The sequence below is a fragment of the Atractosteus spatula genome, chromosome 13 (assembly GCF_055471065.1).
Source record: "Atractosteus spatula isolate fAtrSpa1 chromosome 13, fAtrSpa1.hap1, whole genome shotgun sequence".
Taxonomy (NCBI): Eukaryota; Metazoa; Chordata; class Actinopteri; order Semionotiformes; family Lepisosteidae; genus Atractosteus; species Atractosteus spatula.
Genome location: NC_142718.1, coordinates 29041259 through 29063894, shown reverse-complemented (window position 1 = coordinate 29063894; position 22636 = coordinate 29041259). Strand labels below are relative to the sequence as shown.

Sequence of the window (22636 nt, the reverse complement as noted above, 5' to 3'; positions counted from 1 at the left end):
CATTTTTATGTTCTGAGTGGTTATGATGCTGTAGGCCTGAGCATGAAGATCTGGTTGGTTAGTACTACAGAAGAGCATAGCTATGATAGTCTCACTGCTCTGTACAGTACATTGGATTGTACTGTACTGTATTGGATATGTGAAGGGTCAATAAGAATGATGTTCTCATTGTTGTGGTTTATTGTTCCCAATAGAACTGGATCTGATTTTCTTAAGCATTCACTTTGAACAGTGCATCATTTTATTTTCTGACTTTTCTGAGTAAATTTGCTATACAGTACCATCATGAAAAGGCAGGTAAAATAGTATTTAATTGCAACAAATACTAAAGAAGCTCTTGGGAGTTCCTAACAGCAAAAGCGATCATGAAATTATTTTATCATAGTTAGAAGTTCAGAAACAAGTTTTGAAACATTTTATTTTCACATACATGATGGAAAATCCATCTTTAGATGCACAATACATTCAGTGCAAGTTTAAAAAAACATATCAACAAATTCATTAATAAAACAAAACAAGCTATGTTAAATTGTGATGTACAAATACATGCAGGCAGCTTCATTTGCAAAAGGCTTGTTAATTTTACACGTTTGAGCTGATGAGGTCTTCACCACAGTCATGATGAAAAGCATACTTAATTACATTTTGGTTTTATGTTCAAAACTGTTATGTAGAAACTTGTTCAGAGACTTCATCCAGTGGGAATCATTAGTCCTACTTTACATTGTTTTTCTAATTTTAAATTAGAACCATCAACTATTTTTTTTTCTTTGTGTACTCAACTACTCTATGGCTATTTGTAATGAAGGCAGATTAAAACTACAGCACTTGCACTAATGCAAAACCATCCAAGATATCAATTGTCCAGCAACCCATCTCTTTTCACTGTGAAACCTCAGAGAGCCAGTGACTATGCTGTGGTGTTCAACACAAATACAGCTTTTTTTGGCCAAATTATTAGAAATTTTCCAAAACAAATGTGTGGATATAGTGTCTGCTTTCAGACTAGAGAATATTTAACAATTTCACATGTATAAAAGTAAGATGGATATTTCTAGTTTATGGAGAAACATTTCCTGAGAAAATGACTAATATGTGTGTAGACATGATGGTACGCAGATCCTCCAAGCCCATGGTCCTTGTCTGTATACCACTGGAAGAGGAGCAAAAGAAATTAGTTAATTAGTTTAAGTTTAAATTACAGAAGGGTTGTTTTCAGATGGTAAAATCTGAGTTGTGTTTTCCCCAAAGTTGGTGTCATTTCTGAAAAGGCAGTATATTTTCTTAATAACTATGTTGTGCTTCAAGGGATGAAGATTGAATCTTTCTGGAAATCTATCCTTTTAAACATTGTCAACCTTTTCCTTTGCACAAATTGTATTTATTTCTGAAGAAATCTGTTTTTAGACCTTAAACTGAATTAAAATGACAGCGCTTTAATACTTAATGAAAGTGGAGTGGAGCAAAGGAAATAATTAAATAATTATCAAAAATGTGATTTGCCCACTGATGAGCTTTCTCTATGATATGCTTATTTCCTGTGTTCTTTACAAAGTAGGTGTTCTTTTCTTTTTGTTTTATTTCTGTATATATATTCAGTCATTTCTGCATTCTTCAAAAAGGTTTTTCCATGATGTCCTGCATTGGACTGGAAATAGAATATCAAATCAGGGTTAAGTGATTTTTATCAATAGCATGTATGCCTTGAGTACTTCAAACCCTTTTTAACTGTTGTAGTTGAAGTGATATTATAATGCATTGTTATTTTTTAAAATGGTAAAATTGTATATTAAAAGATAGGCTATAGATCACAGAAGTGATTTTTTTAATTGGGTAGTTCAGAAGAAATGTAATTGTGTGGAGTGTATTCTACATGTGTCAGCAGATGGGAAGTTTCCATGGGTAGGAGAATCTGGCATTGTATCAGCCCTCAGTGGGATATTCACCAGTCTGGCTTTTGACAGCCTATTCCCTGGCTATCCTTCCTCCACTCTACCATATCTTAGCCACTCATTCACTACAAGATCTGCAGAAAGCAAAGCCTGTATATTCCCAATTGCAAATGCTTGGGTGCTTTACATATTATAGTCTGAATAATCTTTAAGACATTTCAGTTAAGAAGCTATGTTCTGTGTCAACACTGAGAGGAATAATAGATGAATTTGTTACATCAAGAGTAATCAATCTTTTTCCGTAATACATTATTTTTTATTTTTCTCATCCACAGTAAATATCTTCCTGCAGTGCTGCCCACAGTTCTATCTTACAGCAGTGTTTCCTAACCTGTGTTCTGTGGAATAATACCACACAGCATTAATGGGTACACCGTGAATAGATTTCCTTGCTAGCAACATTTCTAAAATACATCTCATTTTATATTTAGTATCAAAAATACTAAGAACACTTTTGAACCAAATTGTCCTTCCTATTTTTATGCACAAGGTGAACTGTAATAATCATTCTTTCAACTGTTATATTATTTAGGGTTGTTACTTAATTTGTAATTTTTCTAACTGTCCTCCTTTCAAAATTCTTTTAAATGAATTTCGAAGTAATATGTACAGAATGTTTTTGGTACGAAACCCCCACATGCTCCATCCCAGACCCGGCATGTACGGTATGCGTTCTGTAAATAGTGTTGTGTGGCTAAATTTACAGCAGTTTGGGAAATGCTGTTTTTGTCTTTTTCAGGGCAATGTCTATAGGTTGTGAAGGTGGTGGTGAACCAGTAGGTGACACCATCTCGAACAGAATTCCCAAACCAGTGACCTTGTGTGGTGACCAGAGACACGGAGCTGTGGGAGGTGCCATCCTTTGCACGAGGCATTAAACCAAAACTCTGCCTACTTGGTTATTAAATATTCCATGACTCTTCTTGACGGAGTAGGGGGTGTTATCCCTGGGGTTCTGGCTAAAGTCCACAATGAGCTTTTACAATCTGTTATCCCTAAAGTTCCAACATTATTCCTAACCAATTCAAGTAGTGGTGCAGTGTTTCACTCTACATGGACTGCAGTCTAGAACTGAATGCACTTTCTAAGATCTGTGAGGCGGTAGTATTTACTGCCACACCACTGTGCTGCTCGCTGCTATTAATGTGTAATTAATATGACACTGCATTAAGTTTAAAAGAATTTTTTTGACTTATATTTCAGATATAGTCTGATTTTTAATGTGAGTAATTACAAACGTATGTTTATTTGAATGAATTTTACTTTTGAAGTTTCAATACTTTCAGGAACGGATAGACACTTATTTACCATAGCTTCAAAATCCACCTGTTCATCGACAAGTGCTTTTGAAATCTGTGCAGCTTGCTGAAAATGGACATTATCTGTAATAAAATAAGGACAGATGTGTAAGATACGGAATATCTCTATACATCAATAAATCATTAAAAAACTATTGAGTGCCAAATACTGTATATACAAAAACGCCCATTAAAATTATACATGCATATTTATACTGTATCTGCTGGATAGAAAGAGCTACACAGTTTTGATATTTATAATTTGTTCTCTGATGTATATGTAAAGATGTATCTTCTAAATGACTTAAACACTCACCATCTGCTGTTCCATGTACTAGAAGATAATTAACGGATTTGAAATTCCTAGCCCTTCCTGTTACAGTGGAATTCTGTTGACAGAATAAAAAAGTATTTGATAATGTTTTAGAAATCAGTTAAGTAATTCTGTTTTCGTCATGTACTGAAATAAATAGATTTAATGTTCTGAAAAATATCTGCTTAGATTTTAAAAATTTCCTGCAATGCTAGAAATGTAACACATTGCAAATATCTCCTTGCTAAAGTGGAATAAACATACAGTATGTGTAGTTGATACCATTAAGCATATTTTTCCATAGATTGAACGCTTGTATTGACTTTTCTTCTGAGATCTTTATTTTACTTTGAGTTCAGTTTTCTGAGTTAACCTTCCACTTTAAAAATCACAGAAAATTGCTAACATTTTTCATGTTTTACATGTTGGTAAGTTTGGTGTTTCATGAAAATAGGTGAAATGTGAGGATCTCCTTGTATATAGAACCTCTACAAACTGATAAAAATAAAAGCAGGATATACAGATGATTTTTTCATGGTATCCTTTCTCTGAGAATACCTTGATATGATTTTAAATTTTTACAATGTTTGTTGAAATCTATATTTTTATACAATGTCTTACCTGATAGAATTTTAGATTATCTGATTCTGTAGGCTGTCCCATGTATCGTTCAGTGTAGATGGCATCTGAGCATATTAAAATACGTTTTTTAATGTTTTTAAATGGTTAACCCATTATTTAAAAAATGAAACTGTGAACAATGTTTCTAATAGAAATATTCTGGGAAAATCCTTACATTTCTAAAATTCTTACTTTCAAAAAGCAGCATCATTATTAGTTTCTAACATACTTAAATAATATGAAAACTAATTAAAGCTTTGTGAGTTAAATACTGTAACAGAAGAAAAGAACATGAAGGTCTTGGTCCTGAAACTGTTAATTCAAAATTCAAACTTGGATAATGTCCATGGTACTAATCTTTTTATCTTAAAATTACATCATAGCAGTATTCCAAAGGGAAAATAGTGTGTAAGACACATACAGTGGTGTGAAAAAGTGTTTGCCCCCTTCCTGATTTCTTTTTTTTTTTGCATGTTTGGCACACTGAAATGTTTCAGATCATCAAACAAATTGAAATATTAGACAAAGATAACACAAGTAAACACAAAATACAGTTTTTAAATGAAGGTTTTTATTAAGGGAAAAAAAAATCCAAACCTACATGGCCCTGTGTGAAAAAGTGATTGCCCCCTAAACCTAATAACTGGTTGGGCCACCCTTAGCAGCAACAACTGCAATCAAGCATTTGCGATAACTGGCAATGAGTCTTTTACAGCGCTGTGGAGGAATTTTGGCCCACTCGTCTTTGCAGAATTGTTGTAATTCAGCCACATTGGAGGGTTTTCGAGCCTTAACCGCTTTTTTTAGGTTATGCCACAACATCTCAATCGGATTCAGGTCAGGACTTTGCCTAGGCCACTCCAAAGTCTTCATTTTGTTTTTCTTAAGCCATTCAGAGGTGGACTTGCTGGTGTTTTGGATCATTGTCCTGCTGCAGAACCCAAGTACGCTTCAGCTTGAGGTCACGAACAGATGGCCGGACATTCTCCTTCAGGATTTTTTGGTAGACAGCAGAATTCATGGTTCCATTTACCACAGCAAGTCTTCCAGGTCCTGAAGCAGCAAAACAGCCCCAGACCATCACACTACCACCACCATATTTTACTGTTGGTATGATGTTCCTTTTCTGAAATGCTGTGTTACTTTTACGCCAGATGTAATGGGACACACACCTTCCAAAAAGTTCAACTTTTGTCTCGTCAGTCCACAGAGTATTTTCCCAAAAGTCTTGGGGATCATCAAGATGTTTTCTGGCAAAACTGAGACGAGCCTTTATGTTCTTTTTGCTCAGCAGTGGTTTTCGTCTTGGAACTCTGCCATGCAGGCCATTTTTGCCCAGTCTCTTTCTTATGGTGAAGTCATGAACACTGACCTTAACTGAGGCAAGTGAAGCCTGCAGTTCTTTGGATGTTGTTGTGGGGTTTTTTGTGACCTCTTGAATGAGTCGTCGCTGCACTCTTGGGGTAATTTTGGTCGGCCGGCCACTCCAGGGAAGGATCACCAATGTTCCATGTTTTCGCCATTTGTGGATAATGGCTCTCACTGTGGTTCGCTGGAGTCCCAAAGCTTTAGAAATGGCTTTATAACCTTTTCCAGACTGATAAATCTCAATTACTGTGTTTCTCATTTGTTCCTGAATTTGTTTGGATCGCAGCATGATGTCTAGCTTTTGAGGATCTTTTGGTCTACTTCACTTTGTCAGGCAGGTCCTATTTAAGTGATTTCTTAATTGAGAACAGGTGTGGCAGTAATCAGGCCTGGGTGTGGCTAGAGAAATTTAACTCAGCTTTCCAAAGATGTGATAAACCACAGTTGATTTATGTTTTAACAGGGGGGGGCAATCACTTTTTCACACAGGGCCATGTAGGTTTGGATTTTTTTTTTCCCTTAATAATCAAAACCTTCATTTAAAAACTGCATTTTGTGTTTACTTGTGTTATCTTTGTCTAATATTTCAATTTGTTTGATGATCTGAAACATTTCAGTGTGACAAACATGCAAAAAAATAAGGAATCAGGAAGGGGGCAAACACCTTTTCACACCACTGTATTGTATGCTACATTTAGTCTGTTTCAAAGCAAAAAATGTACATTTTTTCCATTTAACTTTTGCGTACCATAATATTCCCATTTAGACACTGGGGCAACAGCTATTCCACACTTGAAAACCCCACTACCAGAACCAAGCGCCATGGAGGTGACGTATCCACCATACGACTGGAAAAGGAAGAGATGAGTTCAACATGAACGAAAATTATTAGTCTTCCATTGTAACATCCTGCTTCTATCATAATCTGAAATGATCTTGGATAGTTTGCTACCTACAAAACAAAGGTTTTCATGGTAATAAATGGAAAGGGGAAAAAAGCTGTTTCTGCTGAAATAATATTTTGCTTCAGTGTTTTACCTGAAGACAAGCCCTTGTCTAATATTAAAATAAAAAAGAACACAAATCACAAAGGGCTCCTAAAATAACTCTCTGTACCTTTTCTAGCATTGAATCTTTTTATAAGAACATATTTTTCAATTTAAGGTATGTCAACTTACCCATCCCCAAATGGCTATTCTTGTCTTGTCTATAAAGCCCATATCTATAAACTTCCTAAAAAAGGAAACAATTTTTGTTAGATGTTTTTGTAGTTGAGAAGCAGCTAAATATTAATTACACTAGTTCTGTTTTTATGTACTGTATTTCTTACAAAAGCCATGTTTCTGATAGTTGTTAAAAACATCATATAAAACAGTGACTTGTTAAATTATTTGTTTGATGTCCTTTCAGATTGCTTTCAGATACAGTACATAGTGGAGTAGATTGCTTATACAGTACGTCCATCCATAATTGTGGCCTTGTGCTTGTGGGTGATGATCCTACCTCACAGCTGTAATCTGATCTTCCACCTCATATGTTCCTAGTCGTCGATATATTGAATGCATTATTTTATCACCCTGGTAACCACTTCCCCTTCCATCAAAACTTGCAACAATAATCTTCTCTGTGCTTGCCAGATATGTAGCCCAGTTCAGCCTGAAGCGAAAATCTACTTTCTGACTGCATGGTCCCGCATACCTGAAGACAGTTAATTAATATATTAATTCCTTGACATGCACCACAACACTGGAAAATGCCAACCAATAACGATTGTTTGTATTCTTAATGCCTCTCAATATGTATTAATTATACAAGCTCCTGTATATCTGTACATATACTGTACAAACACTTGATGGGCCATTAAAGGTAATAATTAACCTCATATTACTTATCCATATCGCCAAAATAGTGCAATTGCAGTTTCTATTATAGAAATGAACAAATCACCTATGCATTTAGAGAGCGCATCTAGACAGGGGTAAAAATAACTCACACATCAATTAGCAGTGGATATTTCTTAGATTCATCAAAATGAGGTGGTAAAGTCATTTGATACCAAAGATCTGCAAGACAAAATGGTTGGAGGAGAAAAAAAAACAGATTTTGTGAGATTCTATAACATTTTCATTTTAAAGTTCTATGTTCTAGTGAACTTTTGTATTTCTGTTTTAGAGGAAGCTTTAAAAATGAAACCACTTACGAAACTCTCCTAAACGAATGGTCTCACGACGTATAGTTGGCATTTGAAATTCTGCCAGAATGTTTTCCAAATCTTTGTTTTCTTCAAGGACCTTAATTTCTGACATAAAACAAATTAAACGGGTTTTCATTATATACTGTATATTCAGAGGTACTGAAATAATGTCATACTTTGTACTGTAGCTTCAGTTTTAAAATTGTCCAGAATTGTCCATAACTACAAAGTCTTCAGTATTAAGGAAATTAATACAGTTGGTACAGCTGAAATGGCCAAAGAATGTCCAAACCTAATTTGCTCTGAGACTGCCTTAATTTGGAACGACACTATCTTGTCACAACCTTGAATACCTCTTAAAAAGGAAGTATGCTGTAGTAAACAGGAAGATTGCATCTTAGCTGTCCTTATGGTTTTCAATTTTGAAATATCATGCATGCACAGCTTTAATTAGGACAAAATTGTTGTTAAGTGTAGCTAACTGGTCATTTCATTACATGTGACTTTTTTTCAACAACTGTTCTTGAAACTTACCTTCACCAGAGGAATTATGCAGTGTAAATTTAGGTAATCCAGGTCCTGTTAAAAGAAATTGTGCCATAAATAGGCAAGGCCAGCAAGTTCTGAACTTAATAGACACAGTTAATATTTCTTACAAGACGCATTTCTCTTTGCCTCAACTAGCACTAGTTTTACAAATTGTTTGGGATTACTTTAGTACACCAACACCTCATCCAATATAAAGTTTTACAGTAAGTGTTCCATTAGTATAAATGCTGCCAGTTGCAAAACTCGGTTGGTGCCGATACAAAAAAATAAGAAATCAGGAAGGGGGCAAACACTTTTTCACACCACTGTATTTCATCCTAAATATTCTTTATTGTATTTGAATACTGAGGATACTCTGCAGATATAAACAAATCATACTGTATCATACTGTATAGAGTACTCTTTATTAATTTTTTTTTTATGTTGGCCTAGTTTTTACTATTGGTTTCCAAATGATAAGTTCCATTTCTGAGCTATTTATTGTTTGTGGTCTGTTTTTTTTGCTGTTTGGAAGAGATAAAAAATAATGTGGATTAAAATAATTTCTTGTTCATAAACTTACCATAGCAGTCCATACGATAATATTTCGCATTTTTGCTGAAGTAAGCTGAGTTGTATTGACATCTTTTTTCATCTTGTTTACAGGTAAGGCATTCTGGATTAGAGTGAGTGCTACCAATTTTAATCCTGGTGCATAGATAGTAGAAGGATGAAAATCATCATTTTCATACTTCTTGCAGTTCATAGTTATTATTGTTGGTAGACCTCAGTAACATACAGAAATAAAGGATAAATAAATAACACCCCCCTCCATTTTTGTATAAATAAGGCCCCACATATTTTGAAATCCAGCAGATGGAAGTGAATTATTCGGGTTCACATGCAACTACATATACAGTAGGTTATGAGTTGTCTTTACACACTAATGCCAGAACCACAGAAATGCCACAGTCCTTTACAAATGTGTATATTTGTTCACCAGATATGTTCAAAATACTATGCACTTAATTTTATAACAATGTGTACCAGAATTCTATCCTTTTGATAGATACCGAAAACATGCATAGGTCTTAAGATCCAGAGCCTTAAAAACATTTTAAATCATCCCACAGCACATCTGAGGTTAAAGTAATTTAATAGCTTAAGTGTGGAATTAGTCTCACCTGTATAGGTTGCGTTGTCCTGGACGTCCTTCGTGTTGATTGCTAACATAGTAGCTGCAAAAAGAACCACAGCTTGTTCATGAATTTTTATTTAAAAATATATTTAATTTAATCTGGGTTAAATTTGTAATGTAACTGGTAATTCTAGGTATGCTCATCTGTGGTCTTCATACTATATATATCCATACATCTGTTTTCAGAAAGCCACTTCCTTCTGCTAAAGATTGCAGCAATTCAGTTTAGTCTGAAAGCAGACAGTGCAAGGTAGGATTGCATCCCAGAAGGGACACCTGTCCATCGATGGACACACAGGGCCATTTTAGAGACATCTGTTCACCCAACCAGCATGTCGTTAGAAAGTCGGAGAAAACTAGGACACCCAGTAAAAACCTGTGCAGACCTAGGGAGAACATGCAAACTCCACACAGGAGGTGGCTCGGTCTGGAATTGGACCCAGCACCCCAGATTCTTGAGGCGGCAGCACTGTCAACCACTGGGCCATATTTCTTGAAATGGTGAACAGTACTTTTATTTAAAAGGGGATTATACATCTAATTGGCTGGATATTTACAATTTGTGCATCTCTGTGTGTCTGCCCTGCAACGGACTTGCGTCCTGTCCATGGTATATCCTGCCTTGCGCCATTTGCTTGCTGGGACAGGGTGTGCCTCCCCGTGACCCAGAATTGGATGAAGGGGTTAGAAAATGGATGGATGGATATTTATACCATCCTATTCAAGTCTTTCTGAATTTTTATAGACAGACTTCTATAGTCATATTTAACAGATGTACACTACTGTACATTAAAATTAGTATGATTTTTTTTTGTCCTTCATAAAGACATCACCTAGGCAAATAAATAAATTAATAATATATTCAAGTTACTTACATGGTATCTTTGGTTAGTTTTGAAATGTATATGACTTCCCATTTTCCAGATGTTATTGGAACACTGTTATCCTAAGAATTATAAATCAATATTAATTTTGTGTAAGACTTTTTCTCACTCACATTTTCACATTCACATCTTCTGATTTTATTTATTTGCTTTTTAATTGAATGCCCCTAGTGGAATAATACAGCAGTAGTTTATTCAATTCTTAGCTTTACTCTAATCAGCTGGTTCAATGTGTTTTAACTTTTCGGAACACTTACTGATGAATGCACGTAGTGGATATGTTTATATCCATCTTTGTCACTCATTATTTTGTAAAAACTGATGTTGTCTGCAGCAAAGAAAGGTTCCAGGGGGTAAAACTGTAAAGAAAGTAATGTTAATTAAGTGTTGCTGTTTTAAGTATAATTTTAATTATGCAAACTCATGTATTTATTATTTAAAACTATAAGGTGTAAATATAACACAGTGCTCTATCCATACTGTGGTGTAGAAAATTGGCCTAATTGTAACAAATACTTTACACATTGTTTCTAATGTTTTTCCTTGATTTAAGTTAACAGGCTACATCATAGCAGACATCATAGCATGTTTCCTAGAGTGGCAGAAGAGGTACAAATACAATATGGAAGAACATAATAATCTTTCACTCTGGGGTTTCTTTGTGATATAGTGTTCAATTAGCAGTTATACCCATTTATCCACATATTTTGATTAGAACTTACTTGTCCAACCCAGCCCGTTTGACTTTTTTCTTCATAAGACTGAGAAAAGAAGAAAATATATTAATTGCAATTTAATATTAAGAAATCTAGCTTTTAATATAGCAAAAGTTATTTTCAGATTTAGCTTTTGGCAGTAATGAGTTTTTGGTAACCCTTCATTATATCTAAACGTATCTGCAGGCTTGAAATATAAAATTGACATTGTGGACAAGGGTACAACTTCACAGATTTGTTCAACTTTAAAGTCAGATGTAAATGAATATTACCATAAGATTCTGGTACTTTATTTCTTAAATTGTTATTTCATTTCACCTGTATATGAGGTGATAAAATACACAGGATGCCTGCATATTTACTGAAGTGTATGTAAGCATAAAATACTCCTAAACTGTAGATTATGTGAAAGTAACTAGAAAGATACACACCTTTAGATGATTCCAACCAGCTGTGCTGTAATCATAGACCACTAAAATGCTGTGATTCTGTGCTCTAAATAGCCACTGAACTGCAATGCGATTGTCGGTAACCCAGGTGACTGTGCTTAAATAGTGGTCACTAAGACAAGAAAAGATACTTAAGCATGTTTGAAAAAGTACATTTTAAATACAGTATATCTACTGTATATTTATTAAAACCACTGATTACAACAGTGCTCATAATGGTTTATACAGTAATTGATATTTCTTGCAAAATATTTAGAAAATATTTTTAAAAATGTTTAGATTTAATCATTGATATTTTTGGTCAAAAGGATACCATATTTTTTTCATTTGGTTTTCTGTGGCTTTTATTAAACATGCACTATGGAGAGTGAGGTAAAAACATTTTTTTATGTAATTTTAATGGAACACTGTAGTAGTATACTGTACCTTGATCGCATAGGGTCTGGTACAATAACCTCTGCAATTCGTGATATATTTGAGGTATCCACAACAAACAGCTTTGCTATAGGAATTGTAGACCCAGCCTTGGTGGAAGAGAATGATTATTTAAAAAAAGATGGCTTATGAAAAGTGTGTACAGTAATATTTTAATAATATATGAAAAATATTGATAAAACACTCAGAAAAGTGTTTCATTTTTGTAATTATTAATTTTATAGCAAATACTATGAAAACACATAGCGTAGTTTAAAGCATGTAAGCCATAAAAGGTCATGATTAAACCCTGTACCTTTGTGTTGCAAGCATAGTGTTTTATGAACAGAGCCAAACTTTCATCCTTGCACAAAAGTAAGCATGCACACAAAGAGAAGTATTATACCTTAGGGTATGGAAAAATGACCGTCTCTGGGTATTGTCCATCTCCATAAAACGAGTACTCAATGGTATTTACTTCCGTATCATTAAATTGTGCATATGCTAGAAATTTCCCACTTGGAGACCACCACAAAGCATAGTTATATGCAAACATTTCCTCTTAGAAAGATGAAAACAAGAAATAGGAAAACGGAACAAGTTAAAGACATCAGACACTATGAAAATTTCAAGACTCAAAGAGCACTGTTTTTTCCTGGATTCTGTGGAGTTATAGCCCACATCTGAGCAATCATATTTCTCTGTTTCTGAGCCAAGGTCAGATTGTCTTCATTCATTTTCTGATTTTAATGATATGCAACAAGTAATAGCCAGGGGAAAAGATCAATGTCTTTCACTGATTGGACTTAATTTCAAGTGTCTGATTATTGTTTGTCTTCCTTCTTGTGCAGGATCATTGTTTATGCTGTAGGTCTTTCCATCTTTACTTTCACTTGTACTGTAATATAAATATGTTTAGGGAATGACAAGGAGGAAAGGATTATGAATTTGGGATTCAGAAGTAATTCTTTCTGCAACACAACATCTTGGTAATGGAAAAATGTGTGGTTGCATTCTTTATCCCCTTGTCTATTTACAACTCCATAATTTTCTCTGTAATGAAATGATGATTAAATGAATTAGCACTGCAATTTGCTCTAACTGTGCTTTCAAATTGATAGTTCTTGCAGGCTGTGAAATCAGTGTTTGTGTCACAAAGGCGAAAGAGAGAAACAGTGGGAATACTCAGGATATGAGCATTGATAAAAATTAATAAAAACACGTGTCAGTGTTTAAGACGGAATACTGCTAACAGTGAACTTGTACAGTATATTGTAAATGTAAGGGAACTGTCCTACGACTTTAAGCACTGCTGATGTTATACAGTGTGGACTCAACAATCTGACTCAACACCACCCCCCTCATTAGTTTACGTCATGCAACACTTTATTCACTGGGCAGTAGCTCAGCAAAATTCAGTAAAATGGAAGAATAAATGCTTAATGTCCTGAAACTATTTTGCAACCTCTCTGTCTCCTGGAACTGATCATTATGAGCCAGTGGTTTCTCATATGTTCTATTGGTTTGGGGAAAATATAAATGCCATAAACTGTTTCCAAAAATACGGTATAGTTAACATTTCTGATGTGACAGTACAATGAAGAATTAGTGGAAAATCATAATCGTACGACCATATTCACATGGCCAATGATAATAAAAAACAATCAGTAGCAATAATTTTCTGTACGCAATAATGCTGTTTCATGTAAAAAGAATATGATTGTAAACTATAAGACAATAAAGATAAACATTTGTGCGGTATCAGGGTTCAAAGCTATTAGTACTCATTGTCCACCATAAAAATCTTACCCTCATATACCCAATCTGGGATGCCATTGAAAATTTTATTTTCTTCTCCGTCAGTAGTTACAGCTTGAGGTGTTGCATTAACATCTGTTTTTAAGTAAACATTATTTTTCCACACATATGCCTGTAAGAAAATTGTGATTTAGTAGTAATTATGATATTCACCAACCTTCTTATTCCAGATCTAGGCGGAATATAAAGTAAGCGTATGTAATAAGGGCCTCTGTGAAATCACCAGCAGTGTAGAGTGGTGGTTAGTGCTTTCGACTATCACCTAGAAGATTGTGGGTTTAAATTTTGACTAGGGTGCTGATGATGTACGTTTGAATGAGGTATTTAATAGAAAAGAAATCACCCACCCACTTGTCAATAACAAATTCCAGTTTCTTTGAGCAAAGTAGAAGATTTTCAGCATTTTTCAGCATTGGAAAATAAGTTACTTAGTGCAATGTTGGCATGATAGGCAGTCACCTTTTATTGTCTTTATGATCTACAGCACTTTACAATGTGCAGTGTCACAATAGAAAATGGGTTACAAGAGTACAAAGTGGATATCTTTTTTTATTGCTTTATTTCCATGCCCATATTTCAGTGTCCTTGAAAACAATTCAGAGCAGGTAAGTTCACTGATATTGTACTGTTATAGTTGCTGGATAGTAAAAAATATTAAGTTTGTACCAAGTTACATTCCTATTTGTTTAACTTACCAACTTGTTCCCAGTTGGTGCCCACTCTATATACTGTATTTTGTGTGGTAGTTGGGATGATGTCACAAACGTTCTATGAAAGAGAAAAAGATGCAGAGAAAATGGTACTGTCCTTCAAAATACAGAACTCCAGTAATTATGCATTTCTAATGTCTTTTTCTAAATAAATGCACACACATAAATGGCCACAATGTGTAAATATAAATGCAATTTATTTTTAATGTGGAATAAAATGTTATACAACAATAATCATATAATTTATACTTATACATTTTGCTGAGACCAGCAAGGCTGAAAAAGCTCTGTGAATTCTAGAAAAAAATATCACATCAAGGATATATGAACAAGTTACTTGTTAGTTCAGAAGTTGTGGTTCATAGTTTTATGTTTCTGAACACAAAGAAAAAAAGAAACTTACGATTTATCCACATCAAAAATAGAATAAGAAGCTGTATATGAATGCCTCCACAGCTGTTAAGAGAGGAATTATAATTAAGTATTTATAAAGCACTTTTTTCTTTTGTACTTGTTTCACCCATCCTTATGGGTGACACCTGGAAACATTCGCAGCCACACTACACTGTTGGTCATGTGAAAAAATCTAATTAGTTCATCTCGTTACCAGAATTAAAATGGATCTTCAGGCAGGACAGATTATGCGAGCCCAAAGTGGAATTTTATCAAAACACTGCCATCAACACCCTTACTCTCTCAAACCATACTGCAGGATCCTTAATGACCAGGTAGTCATTAAAGCCTTGGTTTAATATGTCATCCAAAGGGGGCATTGGTTGAGATGGAAAAAGAGTGTCCTACTGGTCAACCAACATCACTTACAACAGCAACATGACCTTCTTGGTATCCCATCCCAGTACTGCTCACCCTCAATATTGCTAAACTTAATATAACAAGAATAAATCACTCATTATTTAGTGCTTTATTTTTTAATCAGGAAAGCGTCATCTTTAAAATATAGTGTAGAAAGACTTCCAAATTACCTTTGTGTAATTGCTTTCAAAAAGGACGTATTTCTGATCATCTGATAAAAGATAATCTGAAGCATCCACTTGAGCCTAAAAATATACAAAAACTAAATTAATTCTATTTCATCTTTTAGCTTGAAATGAAGACTACCTAATAAAAGAAAACTTCTTACAAAAGTGTTGTTGCTCAAAAAGTCTGAAACCTTATTTGTCTCCACATCATATCGAAAGACATTTCCTCCTCTTTTATGCAGGTATTCAGTATCTAATAGAAGAAAACACAGGGTCATATGTACAGTACATTACATTAAGTTTGCTGTTACATGATATTCATCTTGTGCTTAAAGCATTTGTTTTGCGAGAGAAAAAAACACTTCTGTGGTGTTATTCATACACAGATTATGCCATACTTGTCATTTGTCACCTTTTTTCATGGACTTGATATCATATTTAGAGACATTGGGATATGTTTGAGAATCTACACTGTACAATTCATTTCATTTTTTAAACTTTACTAATTTCTAACTTTTTATTTTTGGTATCTTTTACACTTTTCAAACCTCTATTGCAGCATTATTTCCTCTTGCTATTCCATCATAAAATGGTTACTGACCAAACTATTGTCATTTTTCCTAATAATTAGAACAATAATAATAAGTTCTATATAATCATTCCTAATCTCTATATATTACACAACAGATTTCTAAATCACTTTTCAGAAGTCAGCGTAACTTTTTTTATTACCTGATATCCACCGCAGATTGTATGATTTGTACCTGATGGTATCATTGAAGTAGTCATCCAGGGAGAATGTTTTGTGGGAATCATTTCCTTTAAGATCCTTTCCTTAAAAATAAAGTGCTTTTTATAAGAAAGTCTTTACACAGTCAAACACAAGGAGCTGTTTTTCAAAGTTTTATCACAATAAAACAGAATGCCTCGTATTTTTAAGAATTGGAATCTGTTAGCAAGGACTTCAAACTTAATGATGATTTCTACAGTACGTCTAAAATAAAATCAATACACCCATAATATACTGGTCAAGAGGATCACAGATAAAGTAATTTATATGAAATTTGTTTTTAAAATGATTGTTAATGTGTCCTGTTGTGTTTTTCCTTAATTAAAACCTAGCAGTCCTTTTATTTTAATTTCAATTTGCTTTAATAGAAGCATAAAGTATTCATTACTGTACATTTTCAGTTAATATCTAACAAGCTGGATGCTTTAACCTCTGTCTTATTTTTGCAAAACAATGAATAATGAATTTGTCTTTTTTTCATAGTCCAGGTCAGTTCATTTACAGAACAAACAGTATTACAGTGTTCCAGGTGTAGTTCGTGGGATGTCATGAACTTTGCCTCATGTCTCAGTAGACTGTAAATTAAAGTGGAAACCTGCAATCACATGGTGGCGCCAAATGATTCCAAATGATCTTAAACAGATGCTTACATTTTAAAAAACATAATCTGTAATCAAAAGATTCATAGATCCTCACAAAAATTTCAGAAATACAAAGAATGCAAATACATGTGGTTTTTAAAAATTGCTGATGTAGATGTTCTGTAATTGCAAAACACCCTAGTGAGTCATTATTCTCATACTAGATCAGGATATATTATAAAACAGGACACCCTGAGCTTGAAGATTTCTCTGTGAAATGCTATGTTGACACTGCTTTACTTTTTTAGCCTGTAGAAAAACAATAAATAAAGAAAGAAAAGAAAAACAAACAAAAAGAAGAAAGAAAACACAAGGTTTCAGCCGTGGAGCCTTCTTCAGGTGTGAGGCTCAGGTGTTTATTTTGGTCACCATGCTACAAAAAAAAACTGCTAAACTGGAATCAGTCTGGAGAAGAGCTTGAATGAAAGTCCTATGAGGACTATTTTTTTTTTCCAATCTTGAACTTAGAAGACTACAATTGGACCTGATTCAAGTATTCAAAATCCTAATAGGAAGACATTATGAGAGTTTACATGTGGTGTAAGTGGCAATGCACATATTAGTTTGGTGGAAAAATGTGAGGAAATGATATCTGGGTGCTGATTCAGAGATGGATAGGGAAAATCCTGCATACAAAAGAGTATGATATACAACACAGGAAGTCCAGAACCCATTTTCACTTGAAAACCCACATTTCAAATGAAAATAGAAATGAGCTCAAGCTGCAGGAGCTTCACGCACAGTGTCCTATTATCTTCTCCAGGTTCCAGCCATGGTGTGCTGTAAATAACTGGGTTTAGCACTTTGATTGTATACCTCTGGTTTAAGTGTACAGTATATGTGTTCTCTCATTCAAAAGGTCATGGAATTCTTTGAGATTATTCAGTTCTGTATTTCCATCAAAGACATTTGGAAGATAATTTGGGCAGGTAAAACACAGTTTTAATAAACCAAGCACAATTTGTTTATATTACACCAGCCTAACACTTCACTATATAGGGTTCATCTCAGGCTATGTGCCATCTCATGCAGTATGCTTTTGTGGCTGTGATTTCTCACGTACAGTATATGTTCTTTGTCTGCAGAAACTGCATATTACCTCCAATTTGGCGAAAACAACACAAGAACAGCTCTCAAGAAATGTCTGCAGAGATCCTTAATTTTTTTTTTGCAACCATACTGTACAGTACATGCTACATGGGCTCAATAACTTATCAGGTTTGTAATCTTTCTTATGGACTTGTATGTCTTAATGCACCCTACAAACTTGGTTCAATAAAACTACCTAGCAAAGAAATTAAAATTAATCTTCATAAATTCAATTAATTGGACTTATACTCAATTAATTGGACAAATACTTATTTGATTAAATCCAAGCAGAAGACTGGATACTAAAATGATATAGTATTTAATACAAAGAGACTAATGCTGGTATATTTTAGGCAATGTGCAGGAGAGCTTTGAAATGTAATCATTAAAATACCCTCTTCAGACTTCTGTGTAATGTTTGTGGATACTTATTATCTATCTGTATCTGCATTTACTACACCAAAGTCCACCTTTTAAACACTCTGTCAGTAATTGTGTTGAATATTTGAATATCTGATTCATGTGAATACATACTGCAAGAATTATAGCAAATTATATTTTTTAAAAGTTGTTAGTTGTAATATAATGCCACCCAATAGCTATGTTTTAATTAGTACAGTACTTAATTATTTAGGAAATTGTTCATCACATTGACTTAAATCTATAATTGTGTTAAAGTGTTAACTGGATTTATGACACAATTCATGCAACCATAATACCATTTTGGTAGTTATATTTATTAAATAATTTTATCCTTCACCTTTCATTGATACATTTCACCAGCTTTATCTGTGTACAGTAATCATACGCACTGAATGACCAGCATTGAGAATAGGGCAAGATGTCTTAATATTGAATATTTACATGACACATATTTAACTAGAGCTGCTCTGAATCGGTAAAATATCATCCTGTGTTACATGCCACTTTAAGAAAGGCGGGTCTGTCAAAATATGGGGAAATCACATTTCATATATATTCCTTGTAGACCTTTTTAACTTTTTGATGCATGTTGATTTTATTTCATTTTCTAGACTGTAACTGCTAAAATAGTTTTTGTATTAAGGCGGACCCTGATCTAATTTACTCAAATTATCACACACCTTTTATGTCTATGTTGGTAATGGTGGTCTTTTTTAGGATTTTATTTAGAAGGAAAAAAAACAATATAGTAAGAATAACACTGGTAATCATTCTGATCTCATCCTTATACTGAATCTCTGTTCTGGAAAGAGTTATTTCCACTGGAAATATATTATGTCAGGACAGCATTTAATTGTAGCTTCTCATCTGACAGTTTTGATTTCTCTGCTTAAATGAAATTGATTTCATTCTGGAAATAATGGTGACATAATGGCAGTACACCTATTGAAGTCTAAAATATACATATTTAAAGTTTAAAGCCAATTCAATTATTTTACTGTATGCATTTTTTTCTGCAGTACCTAAATATAATTGCTCAATGTGAGACCAAAACAATATTGCTCTTCCCTATTATTACAGTGCTAAATATAAAAAACAAAAGCATCAGTTTTCTTCGTGCATATTGCCACTTCTGTATTTACTATATTTAGTTCCAATAAATGATTCTCAGGACACATGACTACGGAGAATCATGAGTTTTATGTACTGCTGCTGTTTCGGAGACAGTTTAACTGCTTTAAATGAGAGAGATCAAATACCCAGTAAAAATGTCTCCAAACCAAAGTTTTACAACGTGCTACTGCAGAAGATAACTACAAAATGTCAATTTTCAGTAGCTCATATTACAAATAACACCACAATACGTTTCTATGGGTAGGTAAGGGAATAAAGCACACACTGTAAAAGTATTCACACGCATATAAATCTTCTAGTTTCTCTTAAAATCGTTCTCTGACTAATGTTTTTACAGCCAAAAACACATGATTCTGCAATCTCTATTATTAAAGTTTCCCTTTATTGTTTCATCACGCAGCACCACATACTGTAGGTCCATACTTTGTAACACAACGTCCAGTTTTACACTCTTGACTACTGTACTGTATCTGACTGAACCCCTTAATTTTAAACGACCTTCAACCCACTCCCCGAACACCAACCCAGAAAATAAAAAAGATAAAATAATCTAAAAGGGGTAACATAAATGGACACAAAGATTACATGATCATAATTTGTTTTATATGCAAATGCACTGCACTAATTACTAGTGTCATACTGACCGATTTAATATATCGAGTTGTACTTTCCAGAAAAGTTTTCTAATTCTTTTATATTGGTTTGATTCATTTACAGTATACTGTACATTTGGCTTTCATTAACTAACATCTTCATCGCTTTAGGTAACTTTCTCGGGTTTCCTACTAGTCTAGGAACGTGCTTCCCCTGTTTTAAGTACACAAATAATTATGGAACAAGTTTAGAAATAAATAATTGTTAATACACAAAAATGAATTCTCTGTCTGTAATGACACGGTAATTAGGAGGAAAATGACACCACTTACTGCCTAAAAATATCGCCGCGGGAACAGCTATTAAAGTGATGACGACAGCGGCTACAGCCAACCCCAGAAACACCTGGCAAATTGTCTAGAAAAAAGTAAAGTAAAAATGACTGTAAAGTAAGTTTCTATTTTCTTTAGTTATTCTAATGTTTATTACAGTTTATGAAACAGAGATCTGAAACATGCATGTTTCAAAAACATTTTTGTTTTCAACATTTCTAAATCCAAGTAGATTTGAGAAAACACCTTTGCTCTCAATTACCAATACTCCGTTTAAACAGTTCTTTGTGTCGTTCAGTTCTCTACTCTTAAGCTGATTTTAACCCCTGAAAGTTCGAAGATGGCTTTAATAAGTCCAACACAAAATAAACAAACGATTACTGACCTTCATGATTTTACCGGACCCACAACGGTATTTTCACTGCTGGAAAGACTCAGTTATGAATCTGATAAATTCCAGGATTTGCTGACGTGGTGAAGAGATTTAAGACGCCTGAAGTATACTCAAAGGTTAAACATCTAACTGTTAAATTAACTTTTGCTTCCCAAGACTTTTTGTTAAATATTATCTTATCTATGTTGTAAAAGAAGACTTATAAATTATGGTCCCGATTAAAGTTCTCTGACAACTGAATGATCCTTTCTTAACAGGATCTTTAATTTCAGGGCGTACTGTAGGAAGACTTTGAAAATGCTTCCAGGCACACAGATGTTGTCTTAGAATCCGCGGATTACTCAGCTTTAGGGGTTGAAGAATTCGTTAAGATTTGGGACATGGCTTTTAATTAACCACGAAACAGTCATCTTGTACTGTAAATGCTTTGTACGACTTTTCTGGTCAGTTACACGATGTGCTGTATGTGAACTTTATATTAATTACATTTAGTAACATGCTTTGATAAATTATATACTGTATTTGTAGAAGCACATGTCCAATGTAAATGCCCAAGATTTTGTTTTAAAGTATGAACTGTTTGTAGCGTTATAGTCTCGTACTGTATGCTAGCTTTATGTGTTTGTGGGTGCAACGAATTAGTTTATTTTAAAAAACCAAAACATACGGGGACGTAACAACAGTACATTTGATTTCTTATACAAAATTACTGTTGTATTCACGGGCTTCAGGGTACTTTTTTTCACAGGACTGGACTAGTAAGAAAGACTGGGTGGTGATTATACAACGCTTTCTTTTGGACCTGATGAGACAGGATCGTAAAACAGGACTGAAATTGACAAGGTGAAAACATAATGAGTGTGTGAGTGAATTTGGTTGTCTACTGTAAATCCCTAGATCTGGACTCTGTAGTTTCGAAATGGATGGTATTCAGTAAGTGATGTTAAGAGTGAGTGCATATGTGTATGTATGTACGTACGGATGTGGCGAGTGATATTTCTTTCCTGTAGTTATTATATTTGGCATTATGTATGATATTACTCTCCCTTGTGGGCATAGTAAATTCACAGCCCTGTAAATGCCACACTGGTGGTAGAAGTGGGATACCAAGGATAACAAAATGCCTAGCTAGGGAACTGCCTCTGAAGCTTTATGGCTTCGCCACAAACAAGCAGTGCTGAGGGGGTCTAAAATGCCCACCTGAAGGCAATGACAGCAAATAGCTCTGCAAACCTGCTTTAAATCCCTGGAAATGGTGCCTCACTGGGTAGATATGGTGTTTGCTTGTCTGTTCACAAAACAAATTTTTTTTTATCGTTTTGTTTGTTTCACAGTATGTACAGTATGTGATCTTGAGTTAGTCCGCTGAAGTATGAGAGGCTTGATTTGTTACATATTCGGCATAATGGTTGAATTTCTGCTGAAGTAGTACTTCTCTTCAAGGGACTTTGTTGCTGGGAATGCGGACACAGGTGCAAGTGCACACAGCTGCTACCAGAAACATGAACACCAACCTATAAAGTAGGAAAAGAGGGCTGGCATTCTAGTACGGCTTTGAAAACACCATTTACCATTGCGTTGTTTAATGTCCGTTTTCAATGTCCGTTCCCTGCCTAACAAGGTCAAGTGGGCTACTCTGATTTGTTCCAGGTGCGGTGTTGGCAGTTGCTTGGTGATTGTGTTTCACTGAGACATGGCTCAAAATGGTATCGGATTTAGAGCTACACCAGTGGGACTTCTCCCTGCACTGGGCTGACCGTACCGAAGAGTCACTCAAACTGGGGGGGGTGGAGGAG

The 22636-nt window shown here is 34.5% G+C and overlaps 1 protein-coding gene across 1 annotated transcript; it reads right to left on the bottom strand.

Annotated features, from left to right (window-relative positions):
* Positions 1-400: 400 nt before the first annotated feature.
* On the bottom strand, positions 401-20922 carry fap (fibroblast activation protein, alpha). The gene is made up of 26 exons (XM_088929857.1): positions 20832-20922; positions 20447-20531; positions 16176-16277; positions 15605-15696; positions 15447-15521; positions 14867-14919; positions 14449-14521; positions 13745-13865; positions 12342-12496; positions 11948-12045; positions 11504-11633; positions 11079-11117; positions 10614-10715; positions 10348-10418; positions 9459-9512; positions 8858-8982; positions 8281-8325; positions 7753-7851; positions 7546-7615; positions 7056-7250; positions 6731-6785; positions 6301-6400; positions 4185-4249; positions 3567-3639; positions 3261-3334; positions 401-1153 (listed from the first exon to the last, which is right to left on the bottom strand). Exons 1-26 carry the CDS (start codon positions 20835-20837, stop codon positions 1055-1057), a joined length of 2256 nt encoding a protein of 751 aa, XP_088785983.1. The 5' UTR covers positions 20838-20922; the 3' UTR covers positions 401-1054.
* Between the last annotated feature and the right edge of the window lie 1714 nt (positions 20923-22636).

Excerpts from the sequence above, each read along its gene's own strand:
- fap (XM_088929857.1), bottom strand. Across the intron at positions 11,634-11,947 it reads CCAGACCCTATGCGATCAAG|TGACCACTATTTAAGCACAG; the intron begins GTACAGTATACT and ends TTCTTGTCTTAG. Across the intron at positions 7,852-8,280 it reads GCATAATTCCTCTGGTGAAG|AAATTAAGGTCCTTGAAGAA; the intron begins GTAAGTTTCAAG and ends GTTTTATGTCAG.